Source organism: Lygodium microphyllum, chromosome 26 (genome assembly GCF_053477565.2).
Source record: "Lygodium microphyllum isolate KBCC chromosome 26, Lygodium_microphyllum_v1.1.10, whole genome shotgun sequence".
Taxonomy (NCBI): domain Eukaryota; kingdom Viridiplantae; phylum Streptophyta; class Polypodiopsida; order Schizaeales; family Lygodiaceae; genus Lygodium; species Lygodium microphyllum.
Window position 1 is genome coordinate 103,729,405 of NC_141160.1, and position 17,717 is coordinate 103,747,121.

Consider the following 17,717-nt stretch of genomic DNA (forward strand, 5'->3'; position numbering starts at 1 on the left):
GAGACCATCACTGTGGAGTACTGCAAGACGGAGGACAATCTTGCAGATTTGTTTACGAAGGCACTTCCCCAGGCTCTACTTCGGAGGCATTCCAGATCCTCAGGCTTCTGCCCTGCCCAGGCTTTGAGAGGGGGTGTTAAAGATCAGCGCCTGTACGGTATGGGACTGCACAGTCCAGTCGGACTGCCACGTGGCAGTCCGACTGCCTGCAGTCCAGTCCGCTGCATTTAATGCAGCCGACCTGCCCTGTCTTCGCCCAGTTCCCTGGCTATAAATAGCCGAGGATTCCAGCAGTCTCCTACACTTCTCTGCTTGCACATTATAGACCGGTGGCACGCGCAGATTCCGTCTCTGTTTGCAGATTTCAGACAGGAGACAGTGCAGACTGCAGCGGACTTCGAGGTGAACAGCAGGTTGCATCGTCGAGGTGGAGACACGCAGTCCAGCGCACTGCGCCCGTGTATATATCTGCATATCTTTGTATTCAGCACACTCTCTTTCGCTCTCTTCTCTCTCTGCGTTCTCTCTCTCTCAGTCCTACACTTCCGCACCGCTGCACTCTGACAGTATCTTCTAACGATACAGCAAAAATAAGGGAAATGTAAAGGTGATGTCGAACCCGCAATCTTTGTTTGCCATCTCCAATGAAGAGGATCTTTTAGCTCTCTAAATAGTAGGGTTTTTGGGGAGAAACACTAAAGTGTACAAAAAACATTGAAAGAAGAAAAAATCAGAAGAAGAGTGAAGAATGATGAACATTGAATCGTGGTGATACAATGGAGCAAAGCTTGAAGATGACTGTATCATCTTGGCTGATCAGGCGGCAATGCCTGTAGGAAATCTGCACAGTGGAGGGAGTGAAATGCAGTACCCTGGGCAGCAGGGAGTCAAAGATAAATGCTGAATGGTGAAGGACAACTATAGAGGGAGTGGAACATAGTCCTCAGATGCCATCAAAGAGGAAAGAGACGATCACCAGCAACCATTGAGCTCTAGAGTGAGAATGGCAAGACGGCCTGCCTCGGGGTGTAATGTAGCAGTAGAGGGTTTCCCAGCAGCAAAACACAGCATGGAGGGGCAGCAGGCAGCTTGTAGAAGACGGAACAGATGCTGAAGAGATCCAAGGCATCAAAATGCAAATCCTGATGATGTGGATGGTGTTGCCTGCATTAATCCTGATGATGTCTCAGCTGGGTGGCAGCATCTGCTGCAACAGATGATACAGGCTGCCAGGCATTAGACAACTATGAAGGATCATCCACGAACTGGGTTGTCCTCCCGGTGGGGGTGTAAACAGCAGTGGAGAGGCTGGGGAATGGAGAGGACTAATAGGATGGAGTGATCTGATAGAAAGAGTGGATGAATGACTATGAATGTGGGGAGTTAGTGCCCTATTTATAGGCATGGACAATCTAGGATGGCACCCCACAATGTGGGTGCCCACCCCTTTTTGGGTTTGTGATGAATGAATTAATGAAAAGAAATGCAGTCAATGAATGGGCTTCTCAACAGCTCAATGTCTTTTTAGCATTGATATCTTTTTGAAAAAGTGTCTAAAGCCAAAGCAACACAAACGTTTGTCTTTTGTAATGTTGCAAGCTGAAAGCAAGACAAAAGCTTGGCCTTTTATCATTCTGTCACCGTCATCATCATTGTCACTGTTGTTGCCATTCACTGTGAGGTCATCACTGTCTGTCACATTGCTACAGTCACTATCTGTTTGTCACATCATGGTCACATCATCCTGATGTTAGTTGAAACTACCCGTGTCACCATCTCTATCTCAATGTTGAAACCATAGAGAAACCACTATCATTGTCTCAGAGGGGCTTTGCACAAGGCATAGTTTGCTGGTTTACCTGGAATGTAGAATTTATGTCATGCACTTTGCAACTACACCAAAAGAGAAGTTTGTTAATGGTGGCTCCGTTTGCTGTCCGAAGGTCTATAAAGTTAAGCAGTGAATAAGGGCATTGTTTGTGTGCGGAGGCCCCTCTCAGTCAACACCTCTGTCAACCTCACCATCAAATTGTCAGTCACCATTGACTGTCTATCACATTTTTGGCCGCTGTTGCTTTTACCATATGTAGGTTGTTTTAAATTACTTTGTCGTCGTTTGGCAGCCTCCCTTTTCTTTCCCCATGATGCTATGCTAATGAGGAAATAATTGTGTGTATTAATGTGTATCAGAACACTGGTTTAAAACTTTGCAGAGAGTTATAATCTCAATACAGATAGAACATGCTTTAAAATCATGCAAAGGAGATGTAAGCTCTAGATAGGGCATTACAGAAATATTGGGGCTCAAAGCAAGGGTTCCATTTTGTAAGCTCTGGATAGGGCTTGCTAGAAATACCGGATCAACTTCAAAACGAGGCTTCAATTGCAGGTTGTTTTAGAATTGTATGCATTTGTGTACAGAGGTTTTATAATTCAATGATATGTTTGGGAACAGTGGTGAACCGTGAACCATGGAATAGGCTCTTCAAAGGTATCTATGTTGAGTTGTGTATAGTATGAGATCAGCTAATGTTTTCTTATAGTTGTGTTTGTACCAAAGGTAAAAGAAAATTAGATATGTTCTTGGTCATGTGTGGTTCACAAAGTCTCCTGGCCTCTTTTGAAGTTTTACTGGTTTTTGTGTGTGTGTGTGTGAAAAAAAGCTAGTGAAATCAACACTTGTGAGTGGATGTATGTCATAAGTCTGGATCTAAATGTCCTCCATTTTCCACCTTTGAAATTATATTTTAGTTGGGAATTGCGATAGAGTAAGATTCTATTGACATCTCTCTACTTTTCTGATTGTGCAGAAGAGCCAAAGTCAGATGATCAAAAAGGTTTTGGTGAATCGGCTACGAAGGATCAATTAAGATCATTCATAACGACAGCTATTGGCACTATTGTTGTGCTTGCTTCTCTATCACTGGGTCGAAATGATGCCCAAGAGGTCCTTCCTTTTCCCTTTGCACTTCCTCAACTGATTGCCATCTCGCAAGTTTCTCATGATGTAACTGTTTCTCTCATAGATGGTATACTTTTAAATAAGAATGGTATTATTTTGGAAGAAACTCCAAAACAAAATGTTCGACCCTTAAATTTTATTTTATGGCTTCATAACTTGATTTAAAGTCTTATTAATAGAACTTTGTTTCGCACAGATAAGCTTTCAAGAGTTCAAGAATAAGCTTCTTGAGCCTGGATTAGTTGACCGCATTGAAGTTGTGAATAAAAGTGTGGCAAAGGTATATGTCAAAAATAGTCCTTCACAGGCTACAAAAAGTGATGGAAAGCAAGATTCATGGTCCAACACAGGTGGTAGCCAATACAAATATTATTTCTACATTGGAAGTGTAGAGTCCTTCGAGCGAAAGCTTGAAGAAGCTCAAGAAGCAATGGGTATTGACCCACACAATTACGTGCCTGTAATTTACGTAAATGAACTAAGCTGGCAGCAAGAGTTGATGAGGCTGGCCCCTACAGTCCTCCTAATTGCAGGATTTATCTATCTTTCACGGCGTATGCAGAGTGGATTGGGCATAGGTGGTGGTGGAGGTGGTTTCGGCGGTGCACGTGGACTCTTCAGTGTAGGGAAGGCCCGTGTCACAAAACTTAGCAAAAACCCTAAAGATAAGGTTTGCTTCTATCTTGGTTTAGTTCTTCTGTACTACCCAACTACTGTAATTGATGGCAGTGTAGATTATATGTCCTTTGTCTGCCGTGGTCAAAGTGAGTTTCTTTCTCAGGCCTAAGACTTGAATCTAACTACTTTATATTTCAGGTACTGTTTAAAGATGTCGCTGGATGTGACGAGGCAAAATTGGAAATCATGGAGTTTGTACACTTTCTAAAGAATCCTAAAAAGTATCAGGAATTGGGTGCCAAAATACCCAAAGGAGCATTGCTTGTTGGTCCTCCTGGGACTGGAAAAACTCTCCTTGCTAAAGCAACTGCTGGAGAAGCTGGAGTACCCTTTCTATCTATCAGTGGCTCTGATTTTATGGAGATGTTTGTGGGTGTTGGACCATCAAGAGTCAGGGATTTGTTTGCACAAGCTAGGCAGGCTGCTCCTAGCATTATTTTTATTGATGAAATTGATGCTATAGGCAGAGCGAGAGGCCGTGGAGGTTTTGCTGGAGCGAATGATGAAAGGGAAAGTACATTGAATCAACTGCTTGTTGAAATGGACGGGTTTGGGACTACATCGGGTGTGGTGGTACTTGCTGGCACTAACAGGCCTGACATTCTAGACAAAGCATTATTGAGGCCTGGCCGATTTGATAGGCAAATCACAATTGATAGACCAGATATAAAAGGACGAGAACAAATATTCCGTATATATTTACAGAAACTGAAACTTGATAAGGCTGCAACATATTACTCTGAACGACTTGCTGCACTTACGCCAGGGTTTGCTGGTGCTGACATAGCAAATGTCTGCAATGAAGCGGCACTTTTTGCAGCAAGAAAGGAACAAACACAAATATGCATGGAGCATTTTGAGGCAGCTATTGACAGGATAATTGGAGGACTGGAAAAGAAACATAAGGTCATTGGTCATCTACTTGCTCATGTTCTTTACACAGCATAGTAAATTTCTTTAGTTTTTAGCCTGCTTATTGTTTTCATGAGCCTAATTGTGTCTGACCTTTCTTACTCCATTGTTTTGAACCGTGTTAAAGTCTTATTGTGGTTTGATTGGATTTGCCTGTGCTTTCGGTCACAAAGCTGCAGATACAGCAGGTAGACATGCTTTTGTTAAAACTTAATGCTTGGGGTGTGTGTATGTGACTGAGGGTGGAGATGAATGTGCAAATTCTTTATATGTGGTTGTTGATTGGGCTTTTGCACTTGGCCATTGTCTAAGTCCACAGTCTCTGTAGAAATGTCATGGCCTTGAAGAGGGTCTCTGTATCAATGGGGGCCTCAAACCTTTGTCTCAAGGATAGGGGATGAGCTGAGCTGAGAGTGGTGTCAGAGATGCTGGGAACAGCTCTGAGAGTGTGTCGTACTAGTGATGGATCCCAAAATGCAGCAGAAGCATTCCACCAGGCTAATGATGATGTGTGTGACAGCATGAGGAGAAAAGTGCAGCCTTTCAGAGCGAATATGATGCAAGAATGATGAAGACAGAAAAATGCAGGCAGCAGGCAGAAAGATACTGCTGATCACTCATGGATGATGACACACGCAGGTTGTTTTATGATGCAGCAGGCCATTTGACGTAAGGGTGGCCTGAAATGCAGCAGTGGCTGCCTAAACTTTAGCAGTAGCTGGCCCCGAATGAGGGCTTCTGGCTGGGCAGCAGGTTGCTGATGAAGGGATAGGCAGGCAGGGCAGCAGCTGAAGCATTCAGCCACTGATGACAATGTCCTCCAAACAGGCCTCAGCAGATTGAGGTGAAGGTGGCAGGCTGATAATAGGCCAGCAGCAGCTGCAGATGGGATATGGGCAGCAGTGAGAGGGTAGGTGGCTGATAGCTCCAGGTGGCAATGATGAATAGCCAAAGGGATAAAGGGATGCCCACAATTGATTATATTTATAGAGGATTTTTAGTGCATTTGTCCTACCGTGCACAAATGAAGCCATTTTATTTTTATAATCAGCATCAATAGCTTTTTTAGGGTTGTTTCAAGAATAATAAAATAGGGATTAGTACACTGTGATTTTAGATAAGTGCTAATCCTTTTAATGGCTCACTAGTAGCACTCTTGTTCTTGAAAAGTTGGACAACTGTTATGGCTATGAGAAGACCCGTGGTTAATGTGGCTACAGGGTATCCATCATACTCGTGATCGGGTTTTGTGCTGAGGAGATGCTTGCGAGGTAGGTTTTGTTTGAGGTTCTGACGAGTGGAGTCTAGGGAGCTGCCACTCCAAGGCTATGGCAAATTGACGCCAAAAATTGTAACCTTGTGGCTCGGACAAGCATCTGAAATTCAAATGATAGTAGTTTTATATCAACATTAATATTAATGTTAATGCAGCATTAAATGTTACTTTAACATTAACACTTAACGTTTCAATCATCGTTAATGGTAGCGCTATCTTTCTTTTGAGCATAAACATTACTATCAGATTATGGATGTCATGGAGAGAGAATTATGTTGTGGAGAGAGAAGCAGTTGGATTATGGAAAACAGAGAAGTGTTGTGATGATTAGAGAGAGAGAATGAGTGATTGAGAGAAAAACATAGTTGTTTCCAGCAGGTGGCCGCCTTGAAGCTTGACATGGTAGATGTGTCATGAGGATGTGAAATGTTATTGCTTTGCTTAGCATTTGATTAAAAGTTAATCAAATGTGCTAATGTGACTTGCATATGTGAGATGCAAGTTAATTATTTCATAGTGTGGGACCTAGGACCTCGAGATATTAGTTGGCGTCAAAGGCAAAATTTGTAATAAGTTATGTTTGATAGGTATTGGATGGTATCCGACATTAGATTTGGGCCTAGGCCAATTTATTGGCCACTAATGTCAGTGGTGACATTAAAGATTAGGCTTTAATCAATTAATTAATACTAGTCTAAGGGCTAATAAGTGCTTAGGAATACTTGGCAGACAAATTGGCCTAGCCAATTTAATTATTGATTGGTGGAATTATTTTTTTGGGCACTAGAATAACTATTAAATTAATTTTTCCTGTAGTAGGTGACAATAGTTTGGAGCCCTCTAGGATCAGATGATAGCAACTCAAGGTCTTTCTGGTGTAGGTGATAACATACAGGAGGGGACAACAATATTTTTTTGGTGGTCCTAAGTTATAGGTGGTAACTTCCATGACTGTTCTAGTAGGGCAACAACGGTTTTTTAGCAGTTCTCACGATGAAACTATGAAATTTCTCTCTATAGCATTTTCTCTCATTCTTTAGTTATTTTCCAACTCTCCTCATCATCTTCTAGTAGTTTAAGTCATTAGAGGAAGAGATTTCAATTAACCTATACTGTAAACCCTAATTTATAGTAGAAATTAGGGTTTGATAGCCACCTCGGGATGTGTGCTCAGAATTGAGTGCTTAGGACTTGAATTTCAACAATTGAAATTGAGGAATTTTAGGGAGATTCAAGAGGCCAACTAGCCAATATTAGATTTGGGATTGAGTTCGTCATTCAAGAAGTAGGGTGAAGGCTAATCCCTGAGCAAACCAAGGGGCAAATCGGTTTGGAGATTGGTTGGTGAGTTTTGATAGCAAGAGGCACTTGGATTAGCGGAGGAGGTTAGAGGATCTCAATTGTACTCCATCAATTTGCAATAAAAGCTAAATAAATACTGCAAGGGGCATCAATTTTGGGACCACTAGGGTGTCCACTGTCCAAGATTGTATGGTTAAGTGTACATTTTAGTTTTTGTGATTTGATTAATTGCTATAATTAAGTTCTTAATCGGGTTAGTACCACTATTGTGAGAGAAAGGGAGGCTAGTTTCAAGATGAGAGATGGAGACGGTTCAACAAATGGTAGACAAGAGCAATCAAGATGAACGGTAGACGAGAGAGTAATTGGGACCTTAAGAATGGGACGTCCTCGAATGGACGTCAAGTTGGGATATTCTAGTGGACTTGATGTGACGACTGAGGGGTAAGTCGGGGTGGGGAGAGACGGGGAGGGAGGTTTTGACTTTTGGCCACGTGGATTGGGAGGAATTGTGATTTCCTTCTCGACGAACAAATGTAGAGGGCAATATGTGTATTAGATAGGTGTGGCTAAATTTTTAAATGCCACACGTCTCTTTTAATTTAAAAAAAAGAGAATTATTAATTGTTTCTTTTAAAAAGAAAATAGTCTTCTTTTCGAAAGGCTTTACCAAGACATTTATTGTCCGTCTAAAGCTCTTCTTCTCCTTGGCCCAAAAAAAAAGACATTAAATAGAGATTGCTTTTTAATCTTGCAAATTGCCACTTCTATTGTTTATTCTTCTCTCTCGCACTCCTCCATCTTCAAATTGTTATATCTCGCTCTTACAAAAAGTTTCATTTCTTTTCTTCACTCATTTTCTCTTAATAATATCATGGCTCCTCATAGGAGGGTATCTTCTTTTGATGCGCTTGTTTTTATTGAACCTCAATACAATGGGATGCGCGTCAAGCTTTCTCTGAACCCAAACACACGCACGAGCAGCATTTGAAAGCTTTCTCTTCTTTCAAATTTGACAGAGATTTGTTCCTTGTAGCAAGTTTCCAAGCTTAAGAAAAAGAAATGCAATGGTAGTTAGTTGAGTTGCGTACTTCTCATTTTTCATTTGTGAGGACATTGTCTCTTTAATTCCAACCGATTCCTTTAAAGAAAAGAAGAATGAATGTGATGAGACGAACATCAATTCATGGTTGGCTAAATGGGCGACATAGTTTGATTTGTATCAGTTTGATGATGCCAGTGTATCAGGCAGATACAAATCATGTTATAAGGGAAGGTGTAGGCTCAATGGGTAGGTCTATACTCTAAGCTAGTGAAATGGGTTGATTTTCAATAAAGTTTTTGGAAATGTTTTGTGATCAATGATCGGATTGAAAGTTTTCAAAAATTATTTGAGCTTGATATAGGAAAGAAGAGCTTGGATGTGCACTTAGAGGATCTTAAAGATTTATTGCATAAAACAAAAGCCTTTTTGGATTGTTGCTAGACTATTAAAATGAGGTACTTTGTAATCCTCTTCATTCGTTGGAGAACGTTTGCAAGACATGTATGAAAAAAAGAAGAAGATAATATGTTAGTTGCAAGTAGTGGTAACCAATCGATGGGGGCTTTCCATCGAGCTACCTTAGTCTTGAAGTAAAAAAAATCGGCTATTTTAACAGCAACTTGCTAGCCGTCTTTGAAGTTGCATAAGAAAAAGGATGGCAAGCACAAGGTTACTCATAGCGAGGATCTCTTGAAGAGCTGTTGTTTCGCTTGCTATCAGATAGATTACTTTTGTGGTAATTGCGAGCGTACATAGAACAAAAAGTTGAAGTTTTACTTTCAAGACTTCGATAAATACTCTTGAAGCACTAGGTATATCTTTCGAAATTTTATTCAAAGATTGCTTTGATAATGGTAGCCATAGTTGTTAGGTACGAAATGTATGATATCGTATGGTCTGATAAAATATGATACTAAATGGTATTTTAAGATTTTACAAGGTACAATATGATATTAGTACGAAAAAAAAACTTAGGTATTTTGGATTAAAGATGATAGAATAAGTATGTAAAAGCCTAAAAAGCAATGCTATTAGAGTATACAAGATGATTACTTGAGAGTAATATGCCAAAACCTCTATGGTATATGCTTCATGTGCAACATGTGTTACAACATTAATGGATGGGATTGGATATATCACACATAAATGATTATACAAACAAGAGAAGTTGATGCTAGAAAAAAAAAAGGCTAGGAGGGTGTGACCAAAGCTATCTTGTTTTTTCGTACGAAATCGTATTAATGTGTACCGTACCGTATCCTATGGATGGTGCAGTACTATATATGGAGACAACTATGATACTACTAATAGTAATAGTGGTTCCATTAATAAAAACATATTTGGCTTGCACGACCTTTTGAAAGTTACGGAGGGTATAAATGGCCAAGAGGTTCTAGTTTTTTTTGATAACGGTTTTACTAAAATTTTATTTTTTCTTGTTTGGTATATGGAGTACGACTCTATAAGGTACATGTTAACCAAATTTATGGTGTTTAATATACGGAGAGCCCTACAGTGGATTGCTAGGATCAGTTGGTATTGGACTTGAATCTTTTGATCCAACAATACCATCAGATTATGGATTTTTGACTTATGAGCCTTGACGGTGTTGATGTCATTCTTGGTATGCCACGGTTCTTTGAAAAATGCATTTTCTTGTATATTGATTATAAAAATCATGTACTTTCTTTTAAGCTTAATGGTCATTTCCATGCGATCGAGGGTTGTTTATCCTTTTGGTCACAATAAATAATGTGAACATGATTTTAATAATGAAGTTTACTTAATACTTTTTTGATTTAACAATAACATCAAATTATGGATTTTCAACTTATGAGCTTCGACGATGTTGAGGCCATTTTTGACATGCCATGATTCTTTGAGGAATAGGTCTCCTTGTATATGGATTATAAAAATCATATACTTTCTTTTAAGCTTGATGGTCGTTTCCATGTGATTAAGGGCTATTTACCTTTCGAGATCGCAAAAAATAATGTATATATGATTTTAACAATGGGTTTTGTTTAATATTTTTTTGATCTAAGTGTTATAACTTATATTTGCTTTGTTGAAAAAATTCAATCATATAATTTTTTATGTAATTTAAATTTTTATAATAATAATAATAATATGAATACAAATGTTAGTGAGTATTTGGATCAAATATTATAGGAGTATACCTAGGATGGATGACCTTATAGATTGACTTTGTGGTGTGTACTATTTCACCACAATGAATCTAAGGTTTGGACATTAGCATATATAGATGTCTTTGGAGGATATCTGATGTCTTGAAAATTGCGTTTCGAACGTGGTATGGATATTATTAATTTTGGTTTTACCTTTTGGATTGATCAATGCTTTCATAACTTTTCAATAGATGATGAATGATCTATCTTGAAAAGTGGATAGTCATTTTCCTTAATGACATTTTAATTTATAGTAAGTCATTAGAGGAATATACGAAACATTTGTGCATTGTCTTACGTATCTTAAGATGAGAGTAGTTGTTTATTAAACTATCCCATTGTGAATTCTTTAAGAGATGTGAAAGCCATAAAGCCTCCTTGCATGTTTCAGTGGCAGCCACATGCTCGGTCTCTGTAGTAGACTGCAACACACTTGTGCAACTTGGATATCCAAGAGATTGCTCTCCCTGTGAACGTGAAGACACATGCTGAAGTAGACTTCTTGCAGCTAGGATGATCAGCATAGTTTGCATCCATGAGCCAACTTGGTAGTGCTAATCCATGGAAACATGGGTAGTAAGGCAATTATGCACATGCAAGCATGGGACAACAAAGATACTTTGGTGGTGGTACCATTTTTCATGCTATGACTGGATAGGCACTGCATATAGGAATGTATGGCACAAATCCCTATGGTATGCAGCAGCCAATGCATGGCTCACAACACCCAATGTATCCGGGTAATGCAAGTGGAATGCCTAATCCCATGTATGGTAGCATAGGCATGATGCTTGGGGCACAAAGCAGGCCATACAGATATGTATCGGCATCCCCAAGGACTGTTGGAGCACAAGGATTTGGTGCTGGTCATGTAGGTGCTTCAAATAGTACTGGTTTTTATGCAAATACAGCCAATGCATTCTTTTTGCAGCAGCCTATTATGATAACTTGACTGCCATAGGTCTGTTGAAGGACTATGACGGTGGCAAAAGCGTGAAGTTTGAGCCTTTCAGTGGTACACAAGATAGGTTGAAAGCACTTGCTTTTATTTAGCAGTTTGATGCAGCCTATTCTGGAGGCAACTTCACAGAGGCATCTAAGATATGCAAGGTAGCCACATTTTTTAAGAGAAATGCATTGCAGTGGTGGTGTACACTTCTTATTCAAGGGAAGCCACCTACCACTTGGATCTAGTTCAAGTAAATGTTTACTTCAAATTGGTTAACAAGTACCTTTGAAGTAGACATTATGACAGCTTGGAATCGGTTGAATTCCAAAGACTACAAGAACTTGGATCAGTATAATAAGAAGTTTTGGGATGCATTATTGGCAGTTACTTCTTATTGCATAGTACCCCTCTATGAGTAGGTGAAGAAGTATATTAGTGGTTTGCCAAAGGGTATTTGGGATTTTTTGCATTAAGTCCACTGTTTCCAACATGTCTCAACTTATAGAAACTGTAACTACAATCGACACATTGCTTCGTGGAAAGGATGCAGGATTCCATGATGATGATGATACCAAGTCACATGTCAAAGAGTCAAAGGCTGAGAAAAATGGTAAATCTGAAAATAAAGTTGAAAATCAGGGCAGATTTGAAAAATAGGGCTAGAAAGAGAAACAAATCGCAGAGAAAGAGTGAAAAAAGTGATGCATTGTCACGTAAATCTTAGTTGTCGGCTGTCAATATGGTTTATCACATTGAGTTGGATGCCATGAAAGAGCAATATGTTGCTGATTGAACTTTGCTAATGTTTATGATCAGCTTTGCTGAAACTGGTCTATCAGTAGTTCCTTCAATTAATACGTGGTCTTTTCTCATACACACAAACACAGAGACCTCACTCCCTCGCTCAACACCAGATTGGCCCCAAAGACCGGTGCCCCTCTCGGTATTTCTTTATCAATTAAAAGATGGAAAGTTACAAAAATGAAACGTTCCAAAATACATAACTTGAGAACCATTGGTTTTCATCTTTTCTGAGTAAATCCCAGCTGCATAAGGATAGTACAATATGACTAGATCAACATTCCTTTTAGGAAAGCATTTTTTGTGACCAAAACTCAATGATTCATGTGCAGAATTGGAGTTTGCAAATCTTTGAATTCACTATTCTTATTGTCTAGCATGTTCAGAACAACATCCCTTTTAAGAAAGCATTTTCTGTGACCAAAACTCAATGATTCATGTGCAGAATGACAGTCTGCAGATCTTTGAATTCCCTGTTCTTACTGTCTAGATCTCTGAATTCATTGTTCTTACTGTCTAGCATGTCCAAAACAACATCCCTTTTACTCTGGCATCGTTCTAGTAGTAAAACAATCCCATGAACAGCACTAAATCACAGTGGAAAAACCCTTCGATGGAATCAACCCATCATGCCAAGCATTTCCTCTGAGAATAGAGAGAGTGTTGATTAGAGGGAGCAAGCTCTACCTCCGTAGATGAGTCAGAGATGGACTCTCCATAGCTGATGAAATTGCAGCAATCTGCCCTCAGCTCCTCAGAACTTCATTCTCTGATTTGCCCCTTATGCCTATTACGTTTTTTTAAAAATGCACACACTCTCTCTTTTGGGAATTTGTGCCACATGGCATACATATAACAAATTCCCCGCTTAAACCTTCTGGTCTAAAATTCTCCATGATCGGTGTAAAATTTGACCTCGGCACAGACTAGAGAATTAATCCTTGTGCAAAAACCAAGATAATGACGCGAACAGATTCTGGGGTCCAAAAATAGTAACTCCCTAAATTTTAGGGATGGTGACCCTTGCATTCCTCAAGTTGTTCTAAGCAACTTTTATCTTTGCAACCACATCAAAAAGTATAATGTGGCTTAGTTATAGGGACTTTTATTCCGTGAGCATTCTCACATGTGTATCTTTTGTCTAGGCGAGGCTCATTGTCCTGCACCATCTCTAGTGGCTAAGCACACAGTCCCAAACCACTGGCATTCTATTCTTCGGTGTCCATTCTATATGGAACTAGTCCTAAGGCTCAGACAAACCATTAGTCAAATTTGTTCCACAATGGTTGCCTTTTCTGGCCATGCAAAGATCCCGGCTTATTCCAAGAGAACTTTGGGGGTAAAAAGAAACAACAACTAAATAAAAGAAAAATAAAATATTTATTTAAGTAAATAAGGAAAGCAATTGCAAAAAGTATCACTAGGTGGTGACATTTGCAATGGCCAAAGGGATGGACACTTTGTGTAAGAGATGGATTTTTGATGATGCATGGACGACTGTGTGTCACAAAGCAGTTAAGGCCTAGAGTTATCACTGAAAGTCATGCTTCTTCGTATGCAGGACATAGAGGTATTGATGCCAGAGTGAAGGTAGTGGAGTATTTTTTTTATTGGTTATCTTTGAGGTATGATATAGAATAGTTTGTTAAGACATGTATCGTATGGTAGAAGGTAAAGCATGATAGGCAAAAGATGTCGGGATGTGTGTAGTCTAAGGGTTTTGTTCACAGCAAGCAGTGGAAGGTTGGATGCTAATGCGAACTTCCAGTGATTCTGCAAACCAAGGATAAGATCTTTGAGATTGATCGTTATGTGGAAAACTTGGATGTAGTCTGTGCAAAGATAAAATATGTACTTTAGAGATCGCAAGAAAAGCAAATTAGGGTTGCTGATCGCCATAGACGTGCTTTGCAGTTTGTAGAGGGTGATTATGTATTGCTGCGTTTTGAAAAGGCAAGGTTGGAAAAAAATGAAAGGAAGAGAAAGATTGTATTCGAAGTTGAGTGTGAGATACTATGGGTCCTTCCAGGCGTTGGAAAAGATCAACGATGTGACATATCGGCTGAAATTACCTCCACATTAGCGGATACATAATGCTTTTTATGTCAGTTTGTTGAGGTCTTTTTATGGTGATGCGCCAAAGGATATGTCTGCTGAAATTCAGCTAGAGGTTAAAGAGCTCAATGAAATATTGATACTAGAGCAGATTTTGACACACAGAGAGCAAGATCAGGGGTAAGGGTTCTAGAAGGTACTTGGTGAAGCTTCAAAATTATTCACCAATGGATGCCAAATGGATGAGGAGGATGACTTGGCAGACCATCCTCAGTTATTGTAGCTTTGCCTTGATGCTTTCCAGTAAGAGTTCAGACTCGATCAGGTTCAGCAGAGCAGAGGTCCAAAGTATTACCTGATGCTTGTGAGGGAGCTGGCACCTTTGCTCCTTAGTAATGGACAACTCTAGAAGTAGTGGATCTCAAATGTATTTGGCATATATTTAGGGTATTGTAGCTGAACAGTATGTTTGCCAGAAGATCACTATTCAGTGTACTAGTCACTATGTTTGGTATGCAGGCCGATATGGTTTTCACTGCAGCTCTGAAACTGTACATTTGCATTTGTTATGCTCGGTGTGTAATCGGTTATGCTTGGTATGGCATTGGTTATGCTTGGTGTAGCATTAGTTAATGATCATCAGGGGCTGATTATCAAATGTTGGTTTTCAGCGTATGATCATTAATATTCAGTGGTATTAAGCTCAATTTTTAATCATCTTGAGAACCGTTTATGGTCACTTTTTGGATTAGTTTTGCATAAGTTTTTGCATTGATTGCTGGTCAATTTCTGCAACGAGTTTGTGATTAGTTTAGGGTCACATTTGCAGCAGTTTGTGATTAGTTCTCAGATCAGCAAGTTATTAGTTTATCATTAGATTATGCTCAATTTTCAATAGTTTATATCTAGTTTCATGGACAACAGCATATGTTATGATGCCATTGATGTTTTAGCCATGGTTTATGCTTGGTTATGCTATGCTTTGGTTTGGTTTTGCTAGATGAGTTGAGCTCATGAGTAATGGACGTCACATGATAATCTGGCAATGTTTTTGAGATTCTTTGTGAGTCTTATGTTATGTTGGCCGGTGATTTTCAGTATATGTTGGGCATATGGAATGGTTGAACAGCAGTATGCAATGTTGTGTTGACTATGATGTTCTATGGAAATTTCAGTGTAGTACTTTGCTTTTGATGCATTTGGCAGTGCAATTGAGGACGATTGCAAGGATTTCAAGGGGGAGGGTTGTCATGAGGATATGTATTTTTGAAACCTCACTTAACATGTGGATTAATTTTTAATCACATGGTTAAGTAAATGTTGCATATGTGAGGTGTAACTGGGATTAGAGTAAATTTATGAGCTTGGGATCTGAGAAAATCATGGGATGTCAAAGGCAAAAGTTGCTATAAGTTATGTCTCACAGTTATTTGGTGGTATTTGTTTCCAGTTGTTGGCCTAGGTCATTCATTTGGCCATAAGTATCAGTTGGTGACACAAAAGAAGTGGTGTTTAATGGTACCTAATGCCAATCTGATGGTCAAAGATAGCGTAGAGACACTTAGGAATGAAAGTTGCCTAGCCAATTTAATTATTGGCTAGTTAGATTATTTTTCAGGGCATCAAAATAATTATTAGATTAATTTTCAGTATTTAAAGATTAAAAATTAATATTTAATTATGGATAAGGTTGGAAAAACCATTTGGAAAGGTTGCCACTTGTAAAAAATGCCCATGCAAGACTGAAAAACGTCTTTAGAGGCTCGAGAGGCATTTTTTGTGTATTCAACCTGCAAGAGGGAGGGAGGGAGGAGATATTGCTGGTCTGATTTGCAGCCATTAGAGGACCTTGTGAGGCAGCCAGGTGCAGGAGAAAACCAATCAACAGCAGGTGACAGTATCTAGAGGTTGTTGAGATAGGGCAACAACAGTAAATGACTGATTTTCTTTAGTTCTTTGCATCTACAAGCTACTGTGGCAAGGTAGTAACTGGGTTTGATCGATTTTCAGTCATTCTTCGCGACAAAACTCTGAATTTTCTCTCCTCAGCATTCTCTCTCTTCTCCTAGCCATTTTACAGTCTTGCTTCGAAGATCTTAGCATTTGGACCCTTGGAGGTTGAGAAATTGCAAATTGCTCTACTATAAACCCTAATTTACAGTAGAAATGAGGGGTTGGCAGCAGCCTTGGGAAGCGTGTTAGAAATTGGAAGCTCTAAGATTTGGATTTTTTAGGGTTGAAGGTGAATTTCAGCTAAATTCAGATGGAGGACTAGCCAGCCATTGAATTTTGGCATTTCCATTGCCTATGAAGTGGGTGAAGGCCAATCAAGTGCCCGAATCAAGGGGCAAAATAGATTGAAGACTTGCTGGTCACTTTGGACAGCAATGAGAGTTTGGATTGCGAAGGGGATCGGGAAAATCCTATTGTAAATCAACTTATTCTTCAATAAAGCTTAAGAAATACCGAAAGGGACGCCAAATTTGGGGCCAATCGGGTGTGCATTGTCCATGATCGGTAAGTAAATTTGTATTTTCAGATTTTCATTACTTGTTTTCTGCTGTAATTAAGTTGTAATCAGGGATTTACCACCCATCCATGGAAGGAAGGCTGGTTTTAGCCATTTACAACAGGTGTTTGCTACTGTCCAGCAGACATTCTTTACTGTCCTATTGGTATATCTTCCTGGAATACAACCCTTTTGACTGAGTCTTTTCAGACTTTTTGTGCATGCAATCTTTCCGAAAGATAATATCGTTGCCACGTACAAATTTTTTTTTCGGGATCCCATAAGCTATATCCTATTTTATCCTCATCACCATATCCTAGAAAAATACATGTGTAGGACTTTGGCTTAAGTTTGTTGCGTTCTTTATTGTGAATGTGCACAAATGCCTCGCAGCTAAATACTCTCAAGTGAGCATATGAAGGTGGCTTGCCTGCCTCCCCTTGCCCACTCTCTCAACAATAAAAAAACCCAAAAGATATATTTGGTGATTGATTAATCAAGTGAACAACTGTTGTAATACCCTTTGTCCAAAATTTCACTTTTAGAGCCCTTGGCAACAATGCAAGAACCCTTACAAGTTTTCCATTTGCTATTCCCAAAGGTGGTATGATAGCCTTTGTCATCTAGTTGCCCTGTGCTTATCAAGCTCTTCTTGAGCTGAGGTACATGCGTCACATTCTACCAAAACAAACATGGAGTCATGCTGAAATTTCAATTTCACACTATCAATACCTGCAATTTGACATGCATAGTTATCCCCCAAGTGGACAACACCATGTGCACCACCATTGTAGTCAGAAAACCACTCACGATGTGGTGTGACATGAGAAGACGCACCTAAATCAAGTATCTAAGTGTGCATGTCATCATCAGGATTTGCAATCAATGCATGTGCATGTAAAGAAGAAGCAAGGAGTACATCACCGTCACTATCATTCTCATGAGTGACTAAAATTACCTCCTGTATCTTGGCATTGCTTTTCTTTGTAGGTTGGTTGTCCTTTTTTTCAGCCTTTTTGTCTTTAGTGTTTTTGCTTTT

General features: G+C 39.5%; 1 protein-coding gene across 2 annotated transcripts in view; it reads left to right on the forward strand.

Annotated features, from left to right (window-relative positions):
- LOC148013621 (ATP-dependent zinc metalloprotease FTSH 8, mitochondrial-like) overlaps window positions 1-17,717 on the forward strand; it is a 54,683-nt gene that overhangs the window by 30,107 nt on the left and 6,859 nt on the right. For both annotated transcript variants that reach the window (XM_087668369.1, XM_087668368.1), the window contains exons 4-6: window positions 2,811-2,947; window positions 3,159-3,632; window positions 3,779-4,546. In XM_087668369.1, the coding sequence (XP_087524495.1) occupies window positions 2,811-2,947; window positions 3,159-3,632; window positions 3,779-4,546 (1,379 nt within the window). The remainder of the gene's footprint in view (window positions 1-2,810; window positions 2,948-3,158; window positions 3,633-3,778; window positions 4,547-17,717) is intronic.